At 45.9% G+C, this 26,768-nt stretch overlaps 1 protein-coding gene across 1 annotated transcript in view; it reads left to right on the top strand.

The window, feature by feature from the left end:
* Positions 1 to 21,637, top strand: part of SDHAF3 (succinate dehydrogenase complex assembly factor 3) — a 68,031-nt gene extending 46,394 nt beyond the window's left edge. The window contains exon 3 of the mRNA XM_088442201.1: positions 19,508 to 21,637. Coding sequence (XP_088298327.1) covers positions 19,508 to 19,711 — 204 coding nt within the window. The 3' untranslated portion in view covers positions 19,712 to 21,637. The remainder of the gene's footprint in view (positions 1 to 19,507) is intronic.
* Positions 21,638 to 26,768: the final 5,131 nt, after the last annotated feature.

A 26,768-nucleotide genomic window follows, 5' to 3' on the forward strand; every position in this document is an offset into this window, starting at 1 on the left:
CTTCGCAATAATAAAATGTTTTTAAATCTTGACCTTATAATGATTTAAACTTGAAATAACAATTTATATATTCTCCTCTTCTACTTAGAGTCCCAGTTGTCTGCAGCTTTTTCATAGTCAAGTCTGTAGGATCTGGTCCCTCTAGTGAAATCAGCATCACGTTATTTAGTGCTGGCACCAAAAAAATTTATTTTTGATACAGCTCCCAGATACTGGCCGCACTTGCTGGCACCACAGAATATATTTTTTATACATCTCCACAGATTCAGGCCGCATTTGCTGGCACCACAGAATATATATTTTTTCTACATCAGAGTCCATAGGGTAGCCACAGGATACCTTGGGATATAGGTGATGACGTCAGGCATCGGGCACCATAGAGTTACGTTTTCAGCCTCCCAGAATGCACCAGGGTCCCTCTCCTATACCCCGCCCCCGAGCCAAGGCATCTCAGTTTTGTTGGTGCCCGGCTCGGAGTCGGAGCACATGTTTAGAGGGGGGCTAAGATTAGCCCCTGAAGTTTTCTACAAACGGCAGCTGTGGCTGCACATCTGGAAGTACAGCATGGACAGTCACTACTGACGTCCATGCAGTCTCCCCTTCACCCCACCGGTACCAGAACACCAGGACTGATCTGGGGATGCTGGTAAGGATCTGGGGCCACGGCTAGCGGAGACCCCAGATGCTTCGGAACGTGGCCGGATCCAAGAGGGACAGGTAAGCGGCTGGGTCCTGCAGTGGGTCCCCGCTGAACACACTGTCCAGAGTCCCCAGGCAGGGGGCTCCCTGGGTACTGGCTGCAGCGTGGAGCCAGGCAAATAACCTGTGCTTCCACTATATCCCAGAGACAGCAGGCCGCGGCTGAGCGGCAAGCGTTACGGCGTCCCAGGGGTTAATTGCATGCCAGGGGAGCGCGCCTTCCCTGTTTACAGCCGGCGCCTCCCCTGCTGCACACAGTCCTCTCTGCACCTGCCGATTGGTCCTGTGGCAGCGCTCCTCCCCCAGGCCGGCCTCCTCTCTGCTCCTCGGTGGCCATCTTCTTGGAAGTGTGGTGAACATTGCTGGAAGCTGAGTGTCTGCGGCATCGTGGTCTGGGTCCCCCTGCATGCCTCTCCTCCAAAAAGGTCAGTGTATGCAGCGCTGTGTCCTACCAGACTCTGTGTCTGTGTAGTTGAGAAACAGCGCTGATAGTGCAGGGATTGATTTCTTCTGCATTGTATGTGACTTATTGCTAGCGCTGCTGCCTGTACTTTCACTTTATACTGTCAGCCATTTTACTGTCCCTGCTCTTACTCTGCTAATGCCCTTGCGGTGCGGTGTTGCAGGGTGTTCTCCCACTATACTAATAAGTATCAGTGAGATGGTCACATACTTTACCATCTGGTCGAGAGTGACTTTCCTCGCCAGCTTCTGTGTACTACATGCAGTGTACCAATAGCGGAGGGAGATGGTAACGCGGAGGGGTTATGTTGGCAGTGTTACTTATTGGCGTGCCCAATTACTGTCACTGCTCCGGTGCAGGAACCTCCCTGGGCTTGTTTCACTAAGGTGCTTACAACCCTGGTGGGCCAGCTAGCTCCGCCTCCTGCGTTCACTCAAATGGGATTATCCCAGCAGTGGTATCGTCACCCATGCAAGGGTTCCCGAGACAACTGATGGTACCCCACAGTCTCCCTATTTCCCCTCCCCAGGTTACACAAGAGCCTGCGTGGGTTAATTCATTGACAAATACGATACAGCATTTGTCCGATGTTTTACAGGGAGAGTCTTTGTTGCGGCCACATAAGCGCCCTTTGGCGTCTCAGTCTGCTCATGATGATGATGACGTGTCGACCGATGATGGGGAGATTCTTGACCTATCTGAACAAGAGCCTCTCCGTACTAAAGAGTCGGACGCTAAGTCTAAGGTATATATTCCTGCCCTTATTCGGGCAGTCCGTACGGCTTTAGTCATTGAGGATGACGATCATCCGGTGGCCAAATCCAAATATGCCTTTTTCAAGGATATTAAGGGTGATGCCACAGTGTTTCCTCTTTCTGGTCAACCGGTGGATCAGTCTCAGAGGCGATTGGCGGTGGCTTATCAGTTTGCAGATAATTATTTTTCTAAGTGGGAATCCCCTCCACAGGTGGATTCTCATGTGACACATCTTGTCAGAAGTGCTACTTTGTCCATGCCTTCCATGTCCTCCCTGAAGGATGTTACGGACCGCAAGGTTGAGATATGCCTTAAGTCCATTTGCTCCCTTGCTGGAGAGGTGTCCAGACCGGCTATGGCTGTGTGTTGGGTATCCAGAGCAATGGAGCGCTGGGCTGGCTGATAGCCTGGAGGCGTCCTTAGACTCGGACTGTTCGGTGGAACAGGCTGAGTTAGTGGGCATTCTCAGGGACTCAGCCACTTATATTAATGAGGCGGCCCTGGATATCAGTCTCCTCACCTCCATGATTTCCTCTGCAGCTGTTTCCGCTCGTCGTACCTTATGGTTGCGTTCCTGGAAAGCGGACGCAGATTCCAAAAATGGCTTAGAATGTTTGTCTTTTAATGGGGAAGTCCTCTTTGGTCCTGATCTGGACAAGATAGTAGCTACGCTGGCAGCAGCCAAGTCTGCATGTCTCCCGTCTGCAACGGTCCCTTCAGGTTCTGGTACGTCGTCCTTTCGGCCTTACAGGGCCCCGGGTAGGCCCAAAGCACAGTCTTTTCCACGACAGGCAGGCCCCAAGAAATCTGCCAAGCCCAGGAAACAGGCCTAGAGTACCAGACGTGTGGCTCCAAAGTCGGATGACAAGCCTGCGGCCTGACGGTCCGGTCCTCCCTTTGGGGAATCCCAGTGTGGAAAGTCGCCTGCTTCAGTTCACCCAGTGTTGGTTGACAACAACGCAGGACACTTGGGTTCACGAGGTGGTTTCTCAGGGTTATGCCCTCTCCTTCCGACTCAGGCCTCCCTCCCGGGTTTTTCACCACCGGCCTTCCATTAGACCAGCACAAGGCGTTGGCGCTGCGGAAGGTATTGCACACTATGCTCCAGGCTGGAGTTATAGTACCTGTTCCGTTATCCCAGAGGGGCCAGGGTTTCTATTCCAATCTCTTTTTGGTGCAGAAACCCAATGGGTATTATCGTCCAATTCTCAACCTCAAGGCCCTAAACAAGTCTTTGAGGGTGCCTCGGTTTCGATGGAGACCCTGCGTTGTATTATTCTGGTACTGGAACCTGGGGATTACATGGTGTCGTTGGACATCCAGAACGCTTACCTGCATGTCCCTATTCTTTTGCATCATTAGCAATTCCTAAGGTTTGCAATCCGCAACGACCATTTTCAGTTCCGGGTGCTGCCTTTTGGCCTGGCGACCGCACCACGTGTTTTCACCAAGGTCATGGCTGCTCACCTGCGAACACAGGGAGTCCGATTGTTGCCGTATCTGGACGACCTACTGTTGTTGGCTGAGTCCCCAGAGATCCTCCTACGCCATCTGGAACTGACAATTTCGGTCCTGCAGAATCATGGCTGGTTGATAAACTGGACAAAGTCCACTCTGATCCCATCCCAGAGGAATCTACACCTCGGAGCCTTGTTGGACTCTCAGCAGCAGCGGATCTTTGTGACGGAGGAAAAGATCTCAGCCTTACAGTTGAGGGTGCGCAGCTGTCTACAGGATCGCCGAGTGTCTGTGCACTCGGCAATGAGGCTACTGGGCTCCATGGTGTCAGTATTCGACATGGTGGAATATGCCCAGTTTCACTCCAGACCTCTGCAACAATTGATCCTGTCCAAATGGAATGGGTTGCCTCAGAGCATAAGGTCTCAGATAATGGCATTCACTCCGGAAGTTCGCCTGTCTCTAACCTGGTGGTTGCAGACGACCCATCTCAGCAGGGGTCGCCCATTTTGGGGGGTGAACTGGGTCCTTTTGACAACGGACGCCAGTCTCCGGGTTTGGGGTGCTGTCACGGGTCCATACTTGTCTCAGGGCAGGTGGAGTCAGCAGGAAGCAGGGCTTCCAATAAACATCTTGGAACTCTGCGCAGTGTTCAGTGCTCTCCAGCAGGCACATCAGGTTCTCCAAGGACAACCGGTGCAGGTCCAGTCAAACAACGCCACCGCCATGGCCTACATAAACCGCCAAGGAGGAACCAGAAGTCGGGCAGCACTAGCAGAAGTGTCCCGCATCCTGGTTTGGGTGGAGCGCAATCTCCCGGCCATATCAGCGGTATTCATCCCGGGAGTCCTCAACTGGGAAGCAGATTTTCTCAGCCGACAGGACGTGCATCCGGGAGAATGGTCTCTGGTGGATAGGTGGGGTTTTCCTCATGTAAACCTCATGGCTTCCTGTCACAACAAGTTGACGGTGTACGGGTCTCAAACAAGAGATGTCTCTAGTAGATGCACTGTCCGTCCAGTGGACGTTCCAGTTCGCCTACCTCTTCCCTCCGTTTTCTCTTCTTCCAAGGGTAATCCGCAAGTTCAAGCAGGAAGGAGGCACGCTCCTGTTGATAGCTCCCGAGTGGCCCAGACGGCACTGGTTCTCGGACCTAAAAAGTCTATCAGTAGGCGTTCTTCTGTGGTTACCGCTACATCCGGACCTGCTGTCACAGGGTCCTTGTCTTCACCTGGACCTGACTCTGCTGTCTTTGACGGCGTTTCTGTTGAGACGGCCTGTTAAGGTCCAGAGGGTTTTCGGCTGTGTGGTGCAAACCATGTTAAGAGCTCGAAAGCCTTCCTCTGCAAGAATTTACTATTGTGTGTGGCATACTGTCTTTCAGTGGTGTCACCCTAGAGGTTATGCTCCTCGGGTGTTTTGCCTATCTAGGATGTTGGCTTTCCTACAGGCTGGCTTAGATCACGGTCTTTGCCTTGCTTCACTGAAGGTGCAGGTGTCTCCCCTGTCAGTCTGGTTTCATTGTAGGATTGCTGCGCTCCCTGATGTCCGCACCTTTATGCAGGGAGTTCTTCGCATTCAGCCACCTTTTATTCCACCGGTGGCTCCTTGGGATTTGGCTGTGGTCCTGAGAGCTCTTCAGGGATCGCCGTTTGAACCACTGGGCTCAGTGGACCTCAAATGGCTTACTACTAAAACTATTTTCCTTCTGGCCATTGCCTCGGCCTGATGTGTCTCGGATTTAGGGGCTCTCTCATGTTGACCCCCTTTTCTAATTTTTACATAGGAACAGGGCAGTGCTTTGCACTCATCCTGCATTCCTTCCTAAAGTGGTATCAAGTTTCCACATCAACAAAGAAATCGTTGTGCTGGCCTTTAAATCCCCTCATCTTTCAGCGGGTGAGGCCACCCTGGATGTTGTGCGGGCTTTAAGGATTTATGTTGACCGCACCTCTTCATTTCGGAAATCGGATGCCTTGTTTGTCCTCTATGGCTTCCATAAAAAGGGTTGGCTTGCTTCAAAGCAAACTTTAGCAGGATGGATTCGTATGGCAATTTCGGAAGCTTATCTTCATGAAGGCCTTCCGGTTCCATCCTCTGTGAGGGCTCATTCCACTAGGTCTGTAGGTCCTTCGTGGGCAGCTCGATGTGGTGCCTCTGCTGTCAAAATTTGCAAGGCTGCCACGTGATCGTCTGTCCATACCTTTGTGAGGTATTACGCTTTTGACACCTTTGCCTCTCAGGATGCTTCCATCGGACGGCGGATTCTCCTTTCAGCACAGGAGCATCCCCACCTTTAAAGGATACTGCTTTGGGACATCCCCAAGGTATCCTGTGGATACCCTATGAACCCTGATGTAGAAAATATGAGATATGGTAAGAACTTACCTTTGTTATCTCTATTTCTATGAAGTCCATAGGGTTCCACAGGACTCCCGCCCTGTCGCACCTGTACTGCAGATGGGCTTTGCTCTGGTCACCGTTTTTTCCATCTCCTTCTGGTGAGAATGTGATTCTTGTGTGTTTCCAGATCTTTCTTCTCTCTCTTTCTTCTCCTCCTCCAGCCTATGGCTTGTTACGTAACTGAGATGCCTTGGCTCGGGGTGGGGTATAGGAGAGGGACCCTGGTGCATCCTGGGAGGCTGAAAACTTAACTCTATGGTGCCCGATACCTGACATCATCACCTATACCCCAAGGTATCCTGTGGAACCCTATGGACTTCGTAGAAATAGAGATAACAAAGGTAAGTTCATATCTCAAATTATACAGCTCCACAGATACAGGCCCCACTTGCTGGCACCACAGAATATATTTTTATACAGCTCCACAGATACAGGCCGCATTTGCTGGCACCACAGAATATATTTTTTTATACAGCTCCACAGATACAGGCCCAACCTGCTGGCACGACAGAATATATTTTTTTATACAGCTCCACAGATACAGGCCCCACTTGCTGGCACCACAGAATATATTTTTATACAGCTCCACAGATACAGGCCGCATTTGCTGGCACCACAGAATATATTTTTTTATACAGCTCCACAGATACAGGCCCAACTTGCTGGCACGACAGAATATATTTTTTATACAGCTCCACAGATACTGGCCCCACTTTCAAACTCCCAAATACTGTCCCCCTTTTTTTTTTTCAGTTCCTACACAGAGAGAGTGGACGCAGGTCTATTCTCCTTAATCAGTTCAGGCAATTGTTCCCGCCGGAACAGTGCGCCGGTGCTTTTATACAGGTGCCCTCCAGCCTGACACCGCTCCTGTGATGGACATCTTCCCCCACCCCAATCCTGCACCCCCCCGACCCAATACTATGTCCCCTGGCCGGCACCTCCCCAACCCCAATGCACTGTGTCCCATCACCCGGAACCCTCACTAACGCGCCTTATTGCCAGTGGACACGGAGCCTCCGATGTGAAGAACATGTGACGTCGGCATGGCTTGACGTCACATCCGGTGTCTGTGGCAGCAAGGGCGCGTTGAGGGTGACCGGATGACAGGGGATGCAGCGTATTGGGGCGGGGGGATTGCTGGGCAGGGGATGCGGCACTGGGGCGGAGGGGGGTAGCCGGGCAGGGGTAGCGGCATTGGGGCAGAGGGAAGTGCCGGGCGGTAGCCGTTTCTTGCTGGGCGTTGCATCCGCAACAAACAGCCTGGGGAGAACACTGCCTCCCAACTGTCCTGATTTGAGAACTCTACATAGCAGAGCAGCGGTGAAAATGTGCCGCACATGTCGGCCAGTAATATATACCCATAATAATGAGCAATAGTAATGCCCGTTAATAAATCAGCAGTAGTAGTTCCTAATAATACATATGTCAGTAGTTACAGTAGTTATCATTTAGAAGCCATTAGCATTAGTAATGCCTAAATAATATAAAAGCAAAAACAGTGCCTTGTAATAATCCACCAGCGATTGCAATGTCTAACATTCCACTGTGTCCCATAGTATGACACCTGTAGTTTTAGTGGTGAATAATATATATACAGTCAGGTGCATAAATATTGGGACATTGACAGAATTTTCATATTTTGGCCTCTATTCACCACCACAATGGCTTTGAAATGAAACAAACAAGGTGTGCTTTAACTGCAGACTTTCAGATTTAATATGAGGGTACTTACATCCAAATCGGGTGAACGGTGTAGGAATTACAACGGTTTCTATATGTGCCTCCCACTTTTTAAGGGGCCAAAAGTAATGGGACTATCAACTCAAAAGCTATTTCATGGACAGGTGTGGGCTATTCCCTCGTTATTTCATTATCAATTAAGCAGGTAAAAGGTCTGGAGTTGATTCTAGGTGTGACATTTGCATTTGGAATCAGTTGCTGTTGACTCTCAATATGAGATCCAAAGAGCTGTCACTATCAGTGAAGCAAGCCATCATTAGGCTGAAAAATCAAAACAAACCCATCAGAGAGATAGCAAAAACATTAGGTGTGGCCAAATCAACTGTTTGGAACATTCTTAAAAAGAAAGAACGCATCGAAGAGCTCAGCAACACCAAAAGACCCGGAAGACCACGGAAAACAACTGTGGTAGATGACAGAAGAATTATTTCCCTGGTATAAAATTTGTCAGGAAAAACCGTAATGCCACAAGGTGTAGTAATGCCCAATAGTGTCAACTATATAAGTACCCAGTAATCATTACAGCAGTAACAGTACTGTAGGACCGGTGGCGTATTAATAGAGGCAGGGGCCCGTGTTTTCTTTCCACGTCCGGGGCCCCCATCTCTCTCCCCAGCTGCCATCAGTGAACTGACAGCCATGGTAGATATGACAGAATATGGTGCGACAGCCATTTTCCCGGTGATTTCCTGCTGCACATGCGCAGAACGCTGGGAAAATGGCAGCGGTGCCTTATTCCAGGCGTTTTGTGTAGTGCTACTTCATGGGACTTCGGAGAGGTAAGTATAAAAAAAAAACGGATGGGTGTACGGCCTGGCACTCCCTGGACCCAGGGGCCTGTGTGCACCACACACCCTGCACCCATTATATATATGCCCCTGTGTAGGACCCAGGCATCAATAATGCGGTCAGTACGTGACCCACTGCTTTACTTATCTTGCTCCTGGTCCAACAGCTTGTGACAAATAGCAGTCAAATAAAAGCTTGCGGCACATACCAACCATGCCTTTCACTTCTGTGAAAGACTTCTATAGTTTGCCGGGGATATAACTTACAGGGACGGTGGTTACCGCAATCGCTGACCCTGCGAGTTCTTTGTACATAGCATCGATATTTTCATTTAAAATTAAAATATCCTCTGCGATATGGATAGATAATAAATGCGATAGTTCTGAGATTATCAGTACATAGATCCTTTTGTATCTTAGTATCCCGACACGGGACAGGAATGATGATGGTTTAAAAAATAAATTTTTGGGGTGGCATAAGCATTTAAATAACTTCCTGCAGTATATAATTTTCAGGTTAAATGAATTGCCATACTCCCATATGCATATTTTATGCAATTATTGAACAATTCTATGTGATGATTGTTTACCTTTGAAGGTTGTCTCAGTACTGGACCAAAAGTAGTTATACTATCGATTTTGCTAAATCTCATTTTGCAATTAGATGCTAACAGCCCATTAGGATTAGAAGCCTTTCGGAGGAAAACAAGACTGCTCCGATGTCTGTGCCGAGTCTCTCTCAGACTGTGTTGCCTTGCAGCTATGATGCAGTGATTTAATTACACTGAGAGTTATTACTGAGGGGAGTTGCACTGATTTTGCAGGGGAGTCATTGTGGAGCGACACGTTCCCTGGCAGGCTCTATCAGCACGACATCACAGTATTACCGATACCCCAGACTGATACATTTTATGCCTTGCAAAATGAAATGTCCCAAAATGTTAAACCTATAACAAAGTAAATCGCCCCTTTGGTGAATTGGTTACGAGGTTGCAGATGGCTTAAAATTGAAATTCATAGCACAGGCTAAATGAACTCCTATTTTATCGATGCTTATACATAAATGTGGTGTAATAGGTGTTTTTTAAAGCACTTATACAACTCTGAGGAGTATTTTGCTGTATGAAAGTGCGCAGTTTTAAAATGGCCTCCCGCGTTCAGTTCCGTAAAAGACAAAAGTACTATATGACATTTTTAGATTCAGTTCCCCATGTACGGAATGATAATGAATATCGGGGACAAAAATCCCAATTCACTTATCACAAAACACTAGGTGGTAAATTTACTAAAGTGAGAGTTTTTAGAAGGGAGTTTTAAAAGTGATGTTGCCCATAGCAACCAATCAGATTCTACTTAACATTTAAATAGCACCTTCTAGAAGATAATAGATAGAATCTGATTGGTTGCTATGGGCAACACCACTTTTAAAACTCACTTCTAAAAACTCTCATATTAGTAAATTTACCCCATGTAATACAATTATTCCCAGGAGTCTTTTAACTCTCACCCCAGCCCATCGGAGTTCAGGGCGCTAACATCACTGTTGTGGACACATAACTAGAAAACAATTGGTTAATATGTGTTTTTGATTTTTGATTGGATCCCACCCACCTGCACAATATAGGGTCTGGTAATGTTATTAGGGGCCTGATTCTAAGTTGCACGCTTCTGCGGTCTTGTACTCACTTTCACATGCTAATGCGACGATCTGCCGTGCTAAGAGGGTGGTACACAAGGGATCGGTGCTGCTGCAGCACATCTCTGCAGCACATCTTTAAATGATGTAGGTCTCTTCTTTTGAAATGAGACACCCACCGCTGGCTTCTCACATTCGCTGCATGTGTCCAGAAACTCAGCATCAGATCAATATTTGGAACGTCACACAGGCCATCGGACATCTGGGCAACCCTAAGGTTTCTTGGAAAGTCCACTGCAACTAGGCTGTCGGGGCCAGTGAATCTGCGTGAGAAGACGCAGTCGCTGGCTTCGGCAAGCCCACCAAATGGCACCGATACGCCTCCGTATCCCAGCTACACTCCCCTTCGCCACCCCAAAACGCCTGCCAACCCTGAGTAACACCACAGTGCTTCCGGAGCCTCAACACCATCACCGCACAAGCGCACTGCTGCACCGACGCATGCGCAGAATAGAAAATATCTGTCATTTGCAACCGAATCGGAACAGCGTCCACCTCTGAATAACACCCCCTAAGTCGCAAATCTGTGCGTCTGAAAGTGCGAGCCTATCCTGCCCACTGTTCCAGCGCCCACAGACTCAACCGTCATCATGAATATTGGCAATTGCAAGAGATCAGTCAGAAACAGGCGTCCCTTCCCCATATGCGCGACTTGGAATCGCATGGAGCTGTACATACACGCCCATCAGAAATAGCCGCCCCCCAAAAATGCCTATTTCGCGCCGATCTCCGTTTCCACAGGATGCGGCACGCATGCACCTGCTTGCAACTTCAGATACATGGTGCGGCGCATGCGTGGACTATGTTCTGCGATTGGAGATGCGCCTATTTTCACAGATGTGTCCATCGCAGAATCATGCCCTTGGTTGGTTAAACATAGTCCCGACCTAGTGGATCGGACTTTTCCAGTTTGACATCACATGGATGTCTATATGACGTGAGATCTGGCCTTTGCGTCTGAAGGGCTGAATCATATGGCGTCTTTTTAGTGCAGGAGACAGATATCGGTACATACAGGCAGTGATTGGTCTCCTGTCAACCAGATTCATGAACAAGCTCAAAAACTTTCTGATTGATTTAAAGGTTTTGGTGAGTGCAGACTCTTAGGGCTCGATTTCATTGAGTGTAAATTAATAGCGCCGGGAGGGAGCTCCCAGAGCTATTCAATTCAGCGTGCTGTTAAGGATTTCTGCTCGCACCCCTCCAGAAAAATCGGGAGCCTCCCGTGAAAACCGGGAGGGTAGGCATGTATGCTCTGCGCGCCTGGCGTAATGTTTGCACCAGGAGACTGCGCTGTTTAATTTAATATGTGACTTTTGTATATCTGTGTGCGATATACAATCAGCGTGCGAAGTGCGACAGTGTAGCTGCCGCAGATTTTTTCTACGTCAAGTTCCGTTTACAGATATACATGTGTCACATATCAAATGAATCAGCACATTCTCCTGGTGCGTCCTAGTCGCATTCCATTGCGACTTAGACACACTTTCAGGGTAAATAGACGTCAGACACTAGCAGCGTCGCAGGGGACCTGGCTACAATGCTCACTCGTGCCAGGCATGTCGCTCTGCATGGCGTATTGAGGCTAGATGCGCACGGACACATCTGAGAAGGAAGTCTGGGTTGTGAAGACTGCACCTATTTAGTTTTGTCCGCCCTCTCCGGCCCTCGCAGTGCGTATGCATTTTTCTCACATGCGCAGTAACGTTGTTGCGTCAAACCGGTTGTTTTGGATCTATCGTCGCAACTTGCATTGAGTAAGATCCTTCACTTAGGCAGCTCAGTGAGGGCTGAATAGTGAATAAGCCCCTAGGAGTGAAGCATGCGCATATGCTACTCATGCCATACGGTCAGCTGTGCGAGCTAAGCAACTTGCGCCTTTTTTTCTTTTTTGTGCCGCAATTTGCACTTGTGATTTGGATGCAAATTCCATCCACCTCCGCATACTGTAGGCCCCAAATAATTTCCCATTAGCAAATACATCAGTATCAGGGGGCCTGATTCAGACCCGCTCGTGCTGAGCGCTCGCAAGCGGGTCGATGGTGCCCTAGTGCACATGCGCACGACGGAGGGAGCTCCGTCGTGCGCATGCGCGAGACCCGTATAGCGACGGCCAAGCCGTCGCTATGGGTCTCGCACCAAAGGGGGCGTGCTGTCGATGGTGAGTGACTAGTGATGTCAGTGGGAGTGCTTTTGGCTCTGATAGAGCCAACAGCACTCCTGGGCTTGCGGCAGCGAGACCCTACCGCAGAGTCTCGTCGCAAGCCCGATGGTCTTGACCATCGCGACCATCTTTTTGGCCGCTCACATAAGCTGTGGGTGGTCACCCACAGCTATGCGAGCGTCCAGGAGGCCGCTCCAATAATAGGTAGGAGGACCCTGATTCAGAGTGAGCGCTCTTGTCAGAGCGTCTGGCTCTGAATCAGGCCCAGTGTCCATTGCATCCTTATGGAGTAAGGGTCTTAGGTCATATTAGAGGAAAATTTCAAAATGTTGTTTTGTGTATTTTAAATACAAGGTCTCACAGCATCGGAAGCTTGTTGAGTCTCTTCATTACTATTTAGGGCGGTATCCAATTAGCAGCGCTAAAGTAGCGCTGCTAATTGATTGCGGCGGGGCTATCCTATTAGCCCCGAAGTGCCGACCGGCGCCAGCACTCATCGTGGATATTTTTCGGGACCTCATGTGTTTCCTGAAAAATAATCCGCGACAAGTGCAGTTTTTCCACCCCAAAAAAGGCAAACACACATATCTGAGAACTTATCGCGGACCCTATGTGTTTTTGTGAGCTATTTCCTATTATTTCGTTTGAAAAACGGGGATAATCGGCAAAAAAATCCCAGTTTTTCGCCGATCGCGGGGAACCATTAGCGGCCGAACAATGTTGGGAGCTAATTCGATACCGTCCTTAGACTGAAGTTTTGACAGGATCGGCAAATCGCGTTGGCAATATAATGTTTGTGCCTCCGTTTATAAGCAATGAATGGTAATGAGCAAGGGTGTACAGTAGGTAGGATTTGGGCTACTGTCCTCCCAGCCCCTTGCCCGTCAAGATAAAAGTTCTCTGTGAGCTTCAATCTCTTCTGTGCCTCTAATTACTGAAACACCCAAAAGAGACTGAATGGAAAACGTCTATAAAATTCACCTGGGTGCACCTATTATATATACAATCTGTGGCTCTGCTGCTAAAGTGGAACTAAAAGTACCACCGTTCCATGCACGCTAGTTATAAAGCCATAGGTTACCTACATTGCTATACAGTGTAAAAAGGACAGCGTGCCATTAGCTATGATGACAAGCACTCCGTCGCACACAGATTACACCAACAATTATTTGTATAACCGGCTTGGGAGGTTTAAATTCTGAGTAATAGTGAAGGCGGTGACACTTTATTGATAAACATATTTTATTAAGAACTTTAGAGTGGGCAGCATCACATCTGCGATATAACACTATGCTCCTTGTACTCACTTAGCAGTCTACTCTCATCCTGTTCCCGACTAATTGCTTTAATTGTCATCTGAATGATCGCTGTACGTCTATTGATTTTCTTCAGCTACGGTTTGACCTTCACCTCTGAAGGCACGCGCTGCTCCGCAGCCAAGCCTTTGATGTAATATGACCTTTCTCCTATTATTATACTCAGTCCGCTAATTGAAACTTTTAGTACATTGCTATATTACCTGTCGTCTGTAATGTGTTTTTTTTTTTTTTTTGTATAATGCCAGCTACATTTATTTTACAAAATGACAAAAATATCAGGACACCGCTATCCGCACATTACTAAAACGCGATGCCAGGATGCTTCAATCAGTCAATCAATCAAACAAAAGAGACGTGCACTTTTAAACGCACTTGGCGGATAAGACGGGACAGTTCGCCAAATGAAGATGTGTCGCTGGGCTTTCGTAATTGACTTGTAGAGAAAAGAAGAATGACCGTATTGTCTGGTGCTTTTAGGTTATTAAATCAATGGGAAATAATGAGGAGGGATCAAATTATGGTTCACTTGTTAATATTGCATTTTAGGGCACTGGGCCTGATTAAGACTCGCTCGCAAAACGGGACGATGGCCGGGCTGTGCGCACGAGCCCCGGAGCAAGCGAGAAATCACTCGCTCCGGGGCTCGCAACAAAATGGGGCCGCTGTCGATGTTTTGTAGGCTCTATTAGCGCAGGAAGCCCACTGTGGTTTGCGGGACTGAGACCCTACCACAAGGGTCTCGTCGCAAGCCCGATGGTCGCGATGGTCTTGACCATCGCGACCATCATCACCCACAGCTTAGTGAGCATCCGGCTCTGAATCAGGGCCACTGAACCACAGCAACCAATCAACAGTTAGCGTCTGCCTTGTGCCAGTTTGACAGTGAAAGCAAAGGTCTGATTAGTTGCTGTGGTTTAGTGCAAATTTTGCACCAAATTGAAATATTAGTAAATCTGGCCTGCTGTGTTGTATCCATATACTAGGATTTCCATTTCTTTAAGGATACAACAGGATACAAATTCACACTTTTTTTGTATTCGTTCACTTTATATCGATGAATCCCATGGTTCCTGGAGCCCGCTGTGAGCATAAGCAGATTAATCCCGAAAATATATCATCAACTCTGAATCTGACAATAGTCCAAATTTCCATTCGATAAACAGGGACATCTTCTGCTGGAAAGGAGTCTTCTCCAAAATTGGTATGGTATGGACAGACCGTTGCGTGGTTCAGATGAATGAGGGCCTGGCCTGTCCTGATTTTCCATTCAGGGACCGAAATCACCAAATCTGAACAGTACTTGTTCTGTTACTAGCTTTCGTTTTTTCATATGGACTGGTCGGGATGTAGTCGGCATCCCGGCGTGTGGGATGCCGACTGTTTGTATACTGTCGCTGGAATCCCGACAGGTCGGGATCCCGGCACCAGTATCCCGATCGCCAGCATCACGAAGGTAAGTATAGGGGTATTAGAGGGAGGTTAGGGTGCGGGGTTAGGCATTAGGAGGAGGGTTAGGGTTAGGCTCCGGGGAGGGAGTGTTAGCATTAGGGTGCGGGGAGGGGGAGGTTAGGTTTAGGCACTAGGGAGGGGGGTTAGGTTTAGGCACGGGGAAGGGGGTCTTAGGTTTAGGGTACGGAGAGGTTAGGCTTAGACACTAGGGGTGGCGGTTAGGGTTAGGCACTGGTGAGGGAATCTGATTGGTTCTATAAGCAACATCTCCACTTCTAAAAACCCGCACTCTAGTAAATATACCCCCTTGTCTTTATAGTATACCATCCCATAAAAGGGGTACAGTATTTGCAGTAAAGGCCTGATTGAGAGCAGGGTTTTGTTTTTGCTTGTGCGCGAAAATCCCTAAAAACTGAAAGGGTAGATGTGTTACACGGAGTTTACGCACAGAAGTGATGTAATGCGCGGTATGGGAAATGTGCTGTTCGTTCCTGGGCGGTGACTGGGAGGTGGCTATTCAGACGCACGGAGATGGTTCAGTCTATGGGCGCATTATGAGAATGTCGTGGGCATGTCGCAGAAGTGTTTGCGTATACAGGCGCAAAATCGTTCACATTGGAGGTCATACTTGGGCGGAGAGTCTGCACCTACCATAGGGCTGGCGCAAGTTTTGATGGTGCGACCGATGATGGCGTCTAAAGATGCACTAGGCGCTATTAGAGCATCTATAGATGCTCAAAGTGGGCGTCTCAGTCACTTGTGGCTGAGTGGGTGTAACTGGCCGTTCACTTGTCGGATAAGTGTTCCGTGGGTGTGTACATGGGATTGCGCGCTATTCAGAAGTGGGAGTATGCAGAGAGATGGCTGACTTGAGACTGCTCTCTTGCACCAGGGCTATTGCCGGTGCAAATGCATGATGATGATTTGTCTGCCATCGCCAGAAGATGGACAAGGGGCGATGCGGTCACATAGATCCGGCCAACTCTGTACACAGATGGAGATCCACTTATATTTACAAACGACGGAACTCTGAATCCGGACCTCATTGCATTAATGGACAACGTCCAATTTGGAAAAGGTGGAAATATTTTGAGCAACAGCTCAGACAACCGGGGCTAACTTCTTTTTTTTTCTTAGCTAAAGTACATAGAATGAAATCCAGTAAAACATAATTTTATTCAGCTTAATTCTCGGACTTGACAGACTCGGCCATACCCATTGTAGCACTTCTGTCCTCTGCTTGCTAACTTCGATGATCCCCAGACGCCTGGTTTGTGTGACATCTTACGCACATATTATACTGACCTTAAAAGCATTGAAACTTCTCAGACTATACAACCCACTCTGGGGCATATTCAATATGGCAGCAAAAAGTCTGTGCTGGACTTTTCGCTCCACATCGGAGGTTTGAGTGGGGATAAAGTATCGGGCGCGTGCCCGCTTATTCCCGCATTCAACTTAAAAGGTGGGGAATCGGGACCTGGCGAAAAACTGACTGGCGAAAATTCCTCTGAATTTTCGGGAATTGATCCTGGCACACCCCAAAATATGTCCTGACATGGGGTATCACTATAGGTACCCCCGATTTGGGTCGGGATTTTTAAATAACCACGGCAGGTGCATAATGAAGTGATGAAGAATAGCACTTTGGGTTTTTTTGGGGGGAAAATAACTTCCCATCAAATTTGGGGTACATCAAAATATGTGCAAGTATATTTTTAAGTCCCTAAAGTGCATTTTGAAAATTCTTCAAAAGTCCACCTGCCGCTACCACCCGCATTCTTTTAAACACCTGCCGCATACTTGGGAACCCCCCCTGAATTAATATCGTTATTTATAAAACTTGTTCCCCATATTTTTTTTTTAACCCCAAAATTAAAATTTTTTTGTGTGGTGTCCCTATTTTTTTTTTTAAACTTTTTTTTTGACACAGTTAATTTTTAGGGGTTATCCTCAGGGGTGCAGGCTATTTTTTTTCTTAAGCCTGCATCCCTAAACCCCAATTCTGCACTTTTTTTCGCCATGTCAAACATGGGGAAAACTTGTCCCCGTCTTTTTTCCAAAGACTTTTCGCACCGGCGAAAAGTCTTTGTAATTGAATACAGGGATAATTGAAACATGCAAAAAAGAACGTAATCTGAGATAATTTATCGCCGATTACGACTTTTCGCAGCCAAATTGAATACGGCCCTGTATCACAATAGCCGTATGTGGCCGAAGCTGGCATACGGAGTAGACTTTTCCTCCAGCTGATGCCCTTTGTCTGACATTATAATGCTGGCATTGACAAGCACACACGGTACAGAAGCTGCATCTATGCACAGAGTCATAGTTTATGATAACGCTGTGCATTGGATGCACAGTTAGGGGTCTGAACTACATGAAATACATTTGTCTTCCACTGAATAAATTGTCAGTGTTTCTGAGAAAATCAAAATGTAAGATTACACACATCAGTCATTTGGAGAAATTGTCATCTCTGTACAAGAAAACCTCACTGTGCTGAAACTATGGAAACTGATCACGCTCAGAAGTAAAGTTTGGCATTCGGCAGGAATTGTCTGAAATTAGATGTGCATCAACTTTTTGTCACCGTGTGAAAATATCCCCTTGGTCAGGTAACGCTTTACTAGGCATAAATTACATGCAATGATTACATGGTGAGGCTTCTAGGGGTGTACTGTAGCTGCTAGCATGGTTACGTTTTCAAATAAACAACCATTAAACCTAAAATACAAGTTATACTGGATAAAAGAGCTGCTGATAACATTCAAAAAATGTATGTAAAGGTTCACCGTCCCAGGATAAACTTGATGTTTAACATTTAGTTTTACATTTGCTGTGTAGCATCTATACTTATTATAAAGTTGTAATTGTTGTGTTTGTACATATAGTTTTTCGGGGAGAAATGTTCTCCTTGGGACTGTGTATGAACTATGGAGACAAAAACATTTTTTTCAGAATTTTTGTCTGTTTGTTCCGGCTTCTCGCAAAAACACTACGGGATGAATTTGGATTGTGTTTTCAATATTGTACAGCTTAGTCACCTAGAAAGAAACTGAGGTATGTATTATCACAATGTGACATCAGGGAGAGGAGCAGTAATGGAAAAACCAGACTCTTGACACTCGACGTGTGCAGACTCCTCAAGCCAAAAATGACTAGATGTATATAAATACTTGTATAATTTTTTTTGGGACAAATATACTTTTAGGGACTGTTTATGTACTATGGAGACAAACTTTTATTTTTTGCACACCCCGAACGCAAACAGTTCTATGGCCTCGATTCAATCCAATGCGATGCTGCATAGCCCCGAGAGGGAGCTGTCGGAGCTATTCAATTCACCGCGCTGTTTGGTCCTAATAAAGGATTTCTTCTCGCACCCTCCTGAGGGTGCAAGGAGAAATCTTACAAAGGTGCCGGCTGCACGGCTGTTTTCCTGCTTAGCGCAGCACTAATATCCACGTGGCTGACAGTTGGAGAACGGCGGTTCTTGTGACTAAACACCCATGTTAAGTTGCGGGAACCGTCACTCTGCAACTTAACTGACAACTGCTGGACCAAACAGCATGGTGAATTGAATATGTCTGGTAGCTCCCTCCCGAGGCTAATCGGCATCGCACTGAATTGAATCGAGCCCTATATGTATGTATATAAATACATAAATGTATATATCTCAAGATCTATTTTGCAGGAAAATCCAAGTATATTAAGCACCAATCAGGCAGCTTATCCTGACTCATGAGGTTTCAATATGCAAGTCAATCCAGTAAATGGTGACCCAAGACAAATACTACATATCATAGAGTCGCTGGTCATGTTACTTGTAACCTTTCAGTGTTACTGTAGGTTAAGTAGCAACCGATTTGGGATTTACAAGATAGTGCAGCTGGACTTCCAGTGCACAACATTGCACTGAAAGTTGATCTTCTGATCTCTGATAAAACCTTTTTGTGCCTCGAAAACCAAGGCAGTGAACTGACAACTTTAGGGTCAGGAGGTCGATCCCTAGAAGTGGAAATTAAAATAAATTTGATATTGATGTTTATAGGATTTTGCTAGAAACTGTATCTTCCTTATATCGAAGGTTTATGCAAGCTGAAATTGTTTCCCGATTGATCTAATTTCTGCTGTCTCATATTAAAGCACTATACTGTATTTTTTCATAGCACAGTTCTTACCTTGCATTTTCTTAATTGTACTAATTTAGGTGACTTTCCACATACTTACCATTAGGATACACTGGTGCTTTAATTACAATTTGCATATACTATATTCTTGTATATTTACAATTGTATTTTTTGTGTATTAGCACCAGAAGTTTATGGTGTTTTTCAGATATTCTAGAAGTAAAAAACGAACATGACCCAGCTCCTGCAATTTTGCAAATAGGATTAAATAGTTATTACAAAAATATGTTTTTACCATAATGTAAACTAAACAAATCAATATTCATTGTTTTAAAGATACCATTTTTGTGACAAACCCATTGTGATGTTTATTAGTCTTTTATGTTTCCAGATTTCGTTCAGGCCATTTGTCACTAATATGTCTTTTATTATCCAGAGCTATGCAGGGATGCTGTGGGAACAAGCCAAAGAAGGACTGAATAAATCAGATACAAGGAACCAATATGGCGTTACTCTGTCTAAGCAGAAACTCGACGCGCTGAGCGAGGAGCAGATTGGCCAGTTACATGAACTTATGCGGGAAGCTACAAAACCTAAAACACAGTTTGATGTTATTGAAGATTCTGAGAAAGAAAGATAAAAGACTTAGACAATGCGATGACATAGGAAGACTTATTTTTGTTTTTTACCAAATTAGTGTAAGCTGACATCGAACTGCAATAAATGCCTAATTTATAAATTGAAACTGCCAATTTTACCAGATACTTACAATATAATACTTAAGAGACTTTCAACCAAACTGTAAAATAAATGGAAAAAATCGCTGTAACTCATGACAAGTAATCTAGTTCTATCATGTTGTTTAAGTATGTTTGATTAGTGTTAGAGCCCTTTTTGGGTTAAAAATTGGTTTCATGCAGTTGGGTGGGTGGGCCTTTCTCCTGTAGTGAATGAATACTGGGCAGCTTTGGTGGTACACTGACATTTAGAATTAAAATAGAACACTCTAAAATTGTCTGCTCATTTTAAACGTGCCCCACCAGTCGTGTAACATGCTTTTGCCAAGGTGGAAATTGGTTCTTTTTGTGTTGCTTGTTTTGATTTATTCCTACAGTAAGTACCTAAATGCATCACATCATAGGGGAAGGTGGCCCTACTGTCCTCTATAGAAGTCTCCTGGTGACTGACATGAAACGAGAGGTTGCTTTACAGATGGTGTTGAGCTGAAATATAATCTGATAAATAACAAATACTAAACTTATCTTTACAACCTGCATCTTATACGCATCACAGATGCAGCAAAACATCACTCGGTGTACCAGAGTATAGATACCTAATTAAAACCTCTGTACGATCCTGCCTATACCTTCTAAATCCTGCCTATACCTTCTAGAATTGTCGCAATTTAGCGTAATGAGTCGCACAGTAAATAAATGCCTTCAGACTTTGAATGTGTTTCCAAAGCACAAAGTTATTATTCAATATAAAAACATATGGTTACACGTTGCGATCTAAAGACAATTAGCGTAAATAAATCATACAGACCCAAGGTACAGTTGTTACATACGCACGCGCTCTGTGACCAGCTACCAGCATCAGCAAGAAACCTCCGTCAACAGCATCAGCTTAGAAGACTGCAGACTGGGGTCAGAGAGCACACATATATACTCTTTCAGGGATTGGGAATACAATAGGCAAGTTTGGCATGATTCGATTGGTTCTTCTTAAAGTTGTCTTGGTTACAGGATCATTTATTGGGCAATTTCAAATGGAGACAAACGGCCTCCAACCGCCATTTGTATCCTTTTTCCCGCTGCATGCAAATCTAAGCTGCTAACATTAAAGAGTACATTTTAATGTTTTAACTCTCTACAGTCCATAGTTTGCAGACGTCTGTTCCGATCTTCTCACCGGTGGTACCGGAAATCTGTGGAAACACAGTGGATCAGTACAACACCAGACACGGTCTGCTTACCATGTACTAAACCTTAGTTGCAGAAAACAGTCATTTATTTACATGCTGGCATTGTGAATGAATCGCGTAACAATAACCCTTTTGTGCTACGGGACTATTGCTTTAAATGTATGTATGCAAGGGAAACAACGCTAAATAGCGTGTGTCTGGGAGTCTGTGGGGTACTTAGCGAGCAGCGCTAGGCTGAAAAGGTATCTGAGTGTGTAGGACTAAGTCAGTATTGGTTGTGTGGGGATTGTATAAAGTGTTCTAATGCGTTTCAGATGCACAGCACAGTTTATCTATATTACACTCTATGCACTATGAGATTTGTGTTAACCTCGCGGCTAGGTGTTTTACTGAGAGTGCAGGGAAAACAGCGCTAACTAGCGCTGCCTAAGTGTTGCAGTGTGTTGGAATGTTATCCTTAGGTGTTTTGACTACTGACAGTATGATTTTGAGAAGGATTAATAAAAGTGTTCTCATGCTAATCATTAGCTATTTTGCGTTGTACACTGTTTAACATCGCATGTATGTGTTAATGTGAATGCTGGAAAGTCATTTTTATGTATGTTGAACACTGTCAGGATGTGTTTGGGGAAGATTATTAAAAGTGCTATTAATTAGCAATTTAGCGTTGTGTTTTTTTGTACTATGTGGATTTGATAAAATGGCGCTGTGTGACCTATTTCTAAGATGGAGTCTTCGTGTCGCCATTTGCAAGATGGCATCGCGCAAATCTGATTTTAAACTGATCCTGTCTCAGCCAAGTATCCGGCTTCGACAAGAGTTACTTGACTGTGACAATAACCACAGAGGAATTGGTTTTACGCACGTACGTAGTTGCAGATTAAACACAATGAAACTTAGCGTGAGGAAAAGCCTGAGCCACTTGCATCGAAGCCCTACTTACAGAGATGCAGACTCGCACAGAGATGTACAAATGTCGCACATCAAATTGATCAGTGTAAACTAGTAATGTAGTTTTGTCGCTTCCAGTTTAATTTATGCGAATAACAATAATTTTAAGCAAGAGGGGGACTATTTGACGTGACTGAAGCCAGAGGACCTCATTCAGAGCCGGACGCTATTTGCGCTCGCTCGTTCAGAAAAAAGGGGTGGCTATTCAAATGAACCATTCGCTCTTTGCGGTCTGTTCACGCCTCTAGGTCTGAACGAGCGAACAAAACATGCGGTCTTTTTTTGGAAAACTACGCCCTCTGGCCGCTCGCATCCTACGTCATGTCCGCTATTTATTAGATTAATCGAGTACATCGACCAGCGTATGAACTGCTCGCTATTCTTGTGGTTGGTTTTTCAATGTGTATCGATTAATGATGGGAGCAGGCTCTCCACATCAGAAAACCTCCAGAAACCAATCCAAGTCAATAGGCAGCAGATAGATAGCACTTTGCAGTGGATATAAACAATAGGAACACCAAGGTGTAGGTAAATCAACAGGTTGCACTCTGTATACCAGGGCAACCTCATTGAGGACCTAGAATTTGCTACCTACCCTTCTACTTTCTGGAGACTCTTCCTCAATGTGGAAGTGCACCTATGTGTGTGGAGAGCCAATGAGACTCCCTGAGATGCACAATTGTAAATGTCACTTCAAAGTCCAACCTCCCATCTCTTCAGACATTTTCAGACAATAAACTTCTCTTTTTGGGTTTTCTATCTTTTATTACATTACTCCTGGAATTAGCTTGTCCATCAAAGTCCAAAACAGGGCCTATTTGAAGTATAGGATGAGAAGACTCTAAGCTTGTGCAAAGCCTCAAGTCATTTTGAGGAGTGGAAATGGTGTCCTTCACACAGGAAGTGAGGCCTCTAAAAGTGCACCACCACTTATCCAATTATAGTAATCGGTCTTCATACAATTAGATGTAATAGTTCACTCCTCCCAGTTTCTATCCCCTGGTTTCCAGACTTCTTCTGCGTCAACACAGCCATCTTGCCTAGTAGACCAATGCAAATCGGTGGATATTTATCTGCATGGCACAACCAAAACTGCTTTTGTAAACGGAACCCCCCAGGCCAACCCAGCAGAACCGCCCCATGGCATCACACTAGCGTGATGCCATGGGGCGGTTCTGCTGGGTTGGCTTGGGGGTCCCGTGCCCTGTATTTGTTCCATAGGAGTTTTAGGGACCTGCCTGAAGGAGGTCACCTGGATATGGCCATCATTATGCTAAGAACCTCTTTGATGCAATTGAGCAATATTATTATTAGGTTCAGCATGATTAGAGTGTACACCTGCACTTGTTTCGTTTTCTGCTTGCAGCACTACAAGTCTCAGCAGGTAGCCCCTCACATTGTGCTTAGGGTGTGCAATCTAGGGCCCCTCTCCCTATGCTTTTGTAAATGGCCTGCAGTCGGACATATTTAATAGTTTAATAACTTAGCAGAGGCAGGGGGGCTGGTATTTGTTACAGTAAAGGTGTCAAGAGGAATGGATATAGGGCCTGATACAGAGATGCCACATTACTTGCACGTAAATAAATATGGATGTTCCCCACTGCTGCCCAGTGCAACCATTAGGCTGCAAGTGGAGACGCAACTGACATGCATATGACTCTGAAACACCCATAGTTGTTCATAGATGCCTAGCAGCCATTGCACTGCACTAATCCGGACAGACTTACAATTACAGATTTGAGTATTAATGACCAACCGTCTGTTTCCAAACTACTGATGTATTGTATACTTCTCGCTTCTTTTGAAAAATGTTGACTCCTTAAGGAGCGGTCATGCTTCAGTCCCTTCCTAAATGATGCTTCAGCACTTGCAGACAAGACTGAGACGGGCTTCTCCTCAAAAGCAAGTGCCCCATGTTTTGCCCCACCGCGTGTCTATAATGGATGCAGTCCATGCTTACCTACTCTCCTGGAGGCACCAGAATTCTTGGGGATTCCCATGGACTCTGGGAAGAGTAGGTGACCCTCCTGCATCCTGTCCACTATTGAAATGGGCAGGACAGTCGGCATAATACTGTATTTTGTGGGTCCCTGAGGAGGGGGCAAGGCCAGTATGCCGCAAATCTGTGAGAATCGCGTCATTTGGCCTTACTCCCTCTTCATAGAGCCTTGCTTCATAGCATTACGCAGTCCCAGAACCCTTCTTTCAGTGATCAAGTGGGGCCCCACACTGCACTCAGAATATTGTGCATGGAGCGGGTTCTCTATCCAATATGCCGGGGGTACCATCTTCTGTGTGATCTATTTGGAAAGATGCCGCCAGTGTAGGTGATGGTAAAGTCTGTGGCACTGTGCCGCAGTCTTTGCTATAATCTGTGCACGCACCATTTTCCAAATAGATTACACAGACCATGGCGCCGCCGGTGGCACGTGGAGGTGGGGCGCTGCACGTGGGCCAACCCAGATGTTTATTCGCTTCTGAATTTGCAATTGCTTCTGGAGAGGACATCTATTTTAGACTTGTGCTATCTTTGATTTCTTTATAACCTAAAGTGTATGTAACAGTATAATAAGTATTGTTAATTTGCAGGGTGTAAAGCTATAGGTATTAATAACCGGTTTCTTGCTGTGAATGCATTCTGATATCAAGGATTCTCACATTACCTCACTTATGTAACATATATAGTAACCGAGGGCTTGTTGTAAAGTAATTGCCCAGAGGATGTTGTCACAACAGATAAAAGAAGTTCAATAGGTGGAAAAAAAATATATGTAATAATGAAATAAGTTATTTATGGAAGTATGTTATGTTTCTATGTGAGATATTGTGCAAAACAGTAGAAATAACCAGGACAGACACGGGAATGTCTGGGGATCCTGTGATCATGAGACAACAGAAGGTCCCGAGGAGAATCTTCCCTGAAATGTACTATAATAAAGTTGGGACGAGATTCCCATAAGAACTTTCAGTTACAGGGGGAGACCAGGTATTGCAGGTTTCTTTAGCCAAGGTTTGGTAGTTACTGTGTATTAGAAGTTCCTTACTATTTCTCGCTTGTAATAGTTCTGTGCTATTGTTTATATCAAGTGTGTTATTGAGACAAGAATTGAATTGCTTGATTAGGTGCATTGTTGGCGTTGCTGCTTCTCCCGTGTGTTACAGATGATTTATTGTTGGAGGATGTCTTTGTGTTTTTTTCATTAACTACTTAAATGCCATTGTTGAGTGGGATGCGGCAGCAGCCAGCTGGGCATTCCCTGACACGGTCGCATAAACCATGTGACCATACCGTCCTGCTCCTTCCCCCATAGTTTTAAGAGGAAATCCGTTCTGCACTTGGGCAAAGTAGATTTCCCCCTTTACTGGCCCCAGGCATTATATAGCTGTCTCTAGGCCTGATTAAGCAACTGTGATTACGCACTCAAGCGGCCGTTTTTGTGGCGTCCTGCGTATGCAGTGCACGTGCGCGAACACTTCACTGTGGTCGGGATTGCGATCGCAGAGGCCAAGCAGACCCATCGCAGAGTGATTGACAGGAAGTACCGTTTGAGGGTGGTGACGAGGGAGAGGTCGGCGAAACGCAGGCATGCCGTTGCAGGGGCGTGCATAAATGATTCACTGCGATGACGTAGGTAAGTGTGTGTACTCACAGCGTGTGACAAGGTTTACAATTTCTGAGTAAGGTCAAGGCTTGTGCAAGTGTGCGTGAGGCTGCGATGATATCTATTGCACCGATGGTTTTGCAGTCTTGCTAAAGATTACCGATGTGTGTAGGGTAAGGTGGGCGTCCTTATGTTGTACTGCAACGGCATAGTGATCGCAGTGGATTAGCGTACTATCGCAGTGAGACTGCGTTCGTAGTCGCTATTGCATTCGCACTTGCGATTCGCGCTGAATCTGGCCCTCTAACCATTGACATACAGTTACTGATGGTTTTGCGCCGCAGACTGCCATCTGAAGGACATTCTAGAGCACATGTGCCAATGGGGCGCATGTGAGGAGAACTTCAGTTGCACTCTGAGCACTATTAGGCCAATCTCTGTGAGTACAGAGACCAGCAGCGCTCTGCATGAAGAGGAGGGGCTAATGGTCTCAGGAATGGGTAATGTTACTAATGGGGGTCTTCTATCACTGGGTGGGAAGGGATTTGTTGCCACTATGGCATTTATTACTACTGTGGGTGGGGGTCTTCTGTAACTGGGGGTTACTACTAAAATAGTCACATATGGACTCTAGGGGGTATAATACTACAATGTACACCCGTGGACAGCAGGTGGGGGATAATGTTAAAGTGGTGGCGGGAGGTAATTGTAATACTGGTTGTCGGGATGCCAACGGTAAGTAGTGGGGTTAGGGGAGGGGTAAGGCACTAGGGGGATGCTTAGGGTTAGGCACTAGGGGGAGATTAGGTTTAGGCAGCAGGGAGGGAGGGGTAGGGATAGGGTTAGGATACTTACAGACAGGTGCTGGTCCTGTCGGAACGCCGGCGTTGGGATTCTGACCGCCGGCATCCCGTATCCAACCCGTGGTGACATATGGACACTGGGGTGGTGGGGGTAATGCAACTAGGGGATCTGTTGCCACTTAACATTACATTACAAAGCCACAAGTTGGTGCTATATATCCAGAGGTGCATTCTTCTTTTGCTAGGATACTCAAATAAGTTTTAACATAAAGATGTCCTCATACACCTAGGGGGTATATTTACTAAAGTGTGAGTTTTTAGTAGTGGAGATGTTGCCCATAGCAATCAATCAAATTCCAGCTACTATCCTAGAAGGTGCTAGATAATTGATAAGTAGAATCTGATTGGTTGGTAAGG

This window comes from Taudactylus pleione, unplaced genomic scaffold (genome assembly GCF_031769625.1).
Source record: "Taudactylus pleione unplaced genomic scaffold, aTauple2 ptg000306l, whole genome shotgun sequence".
NCBI classification, from domain to species: Eukaryota; Metazoa; Chordata; class Amphibia; order Anura; family Myobatrachidae; genus Taudactylus; species Taudactylus pleione.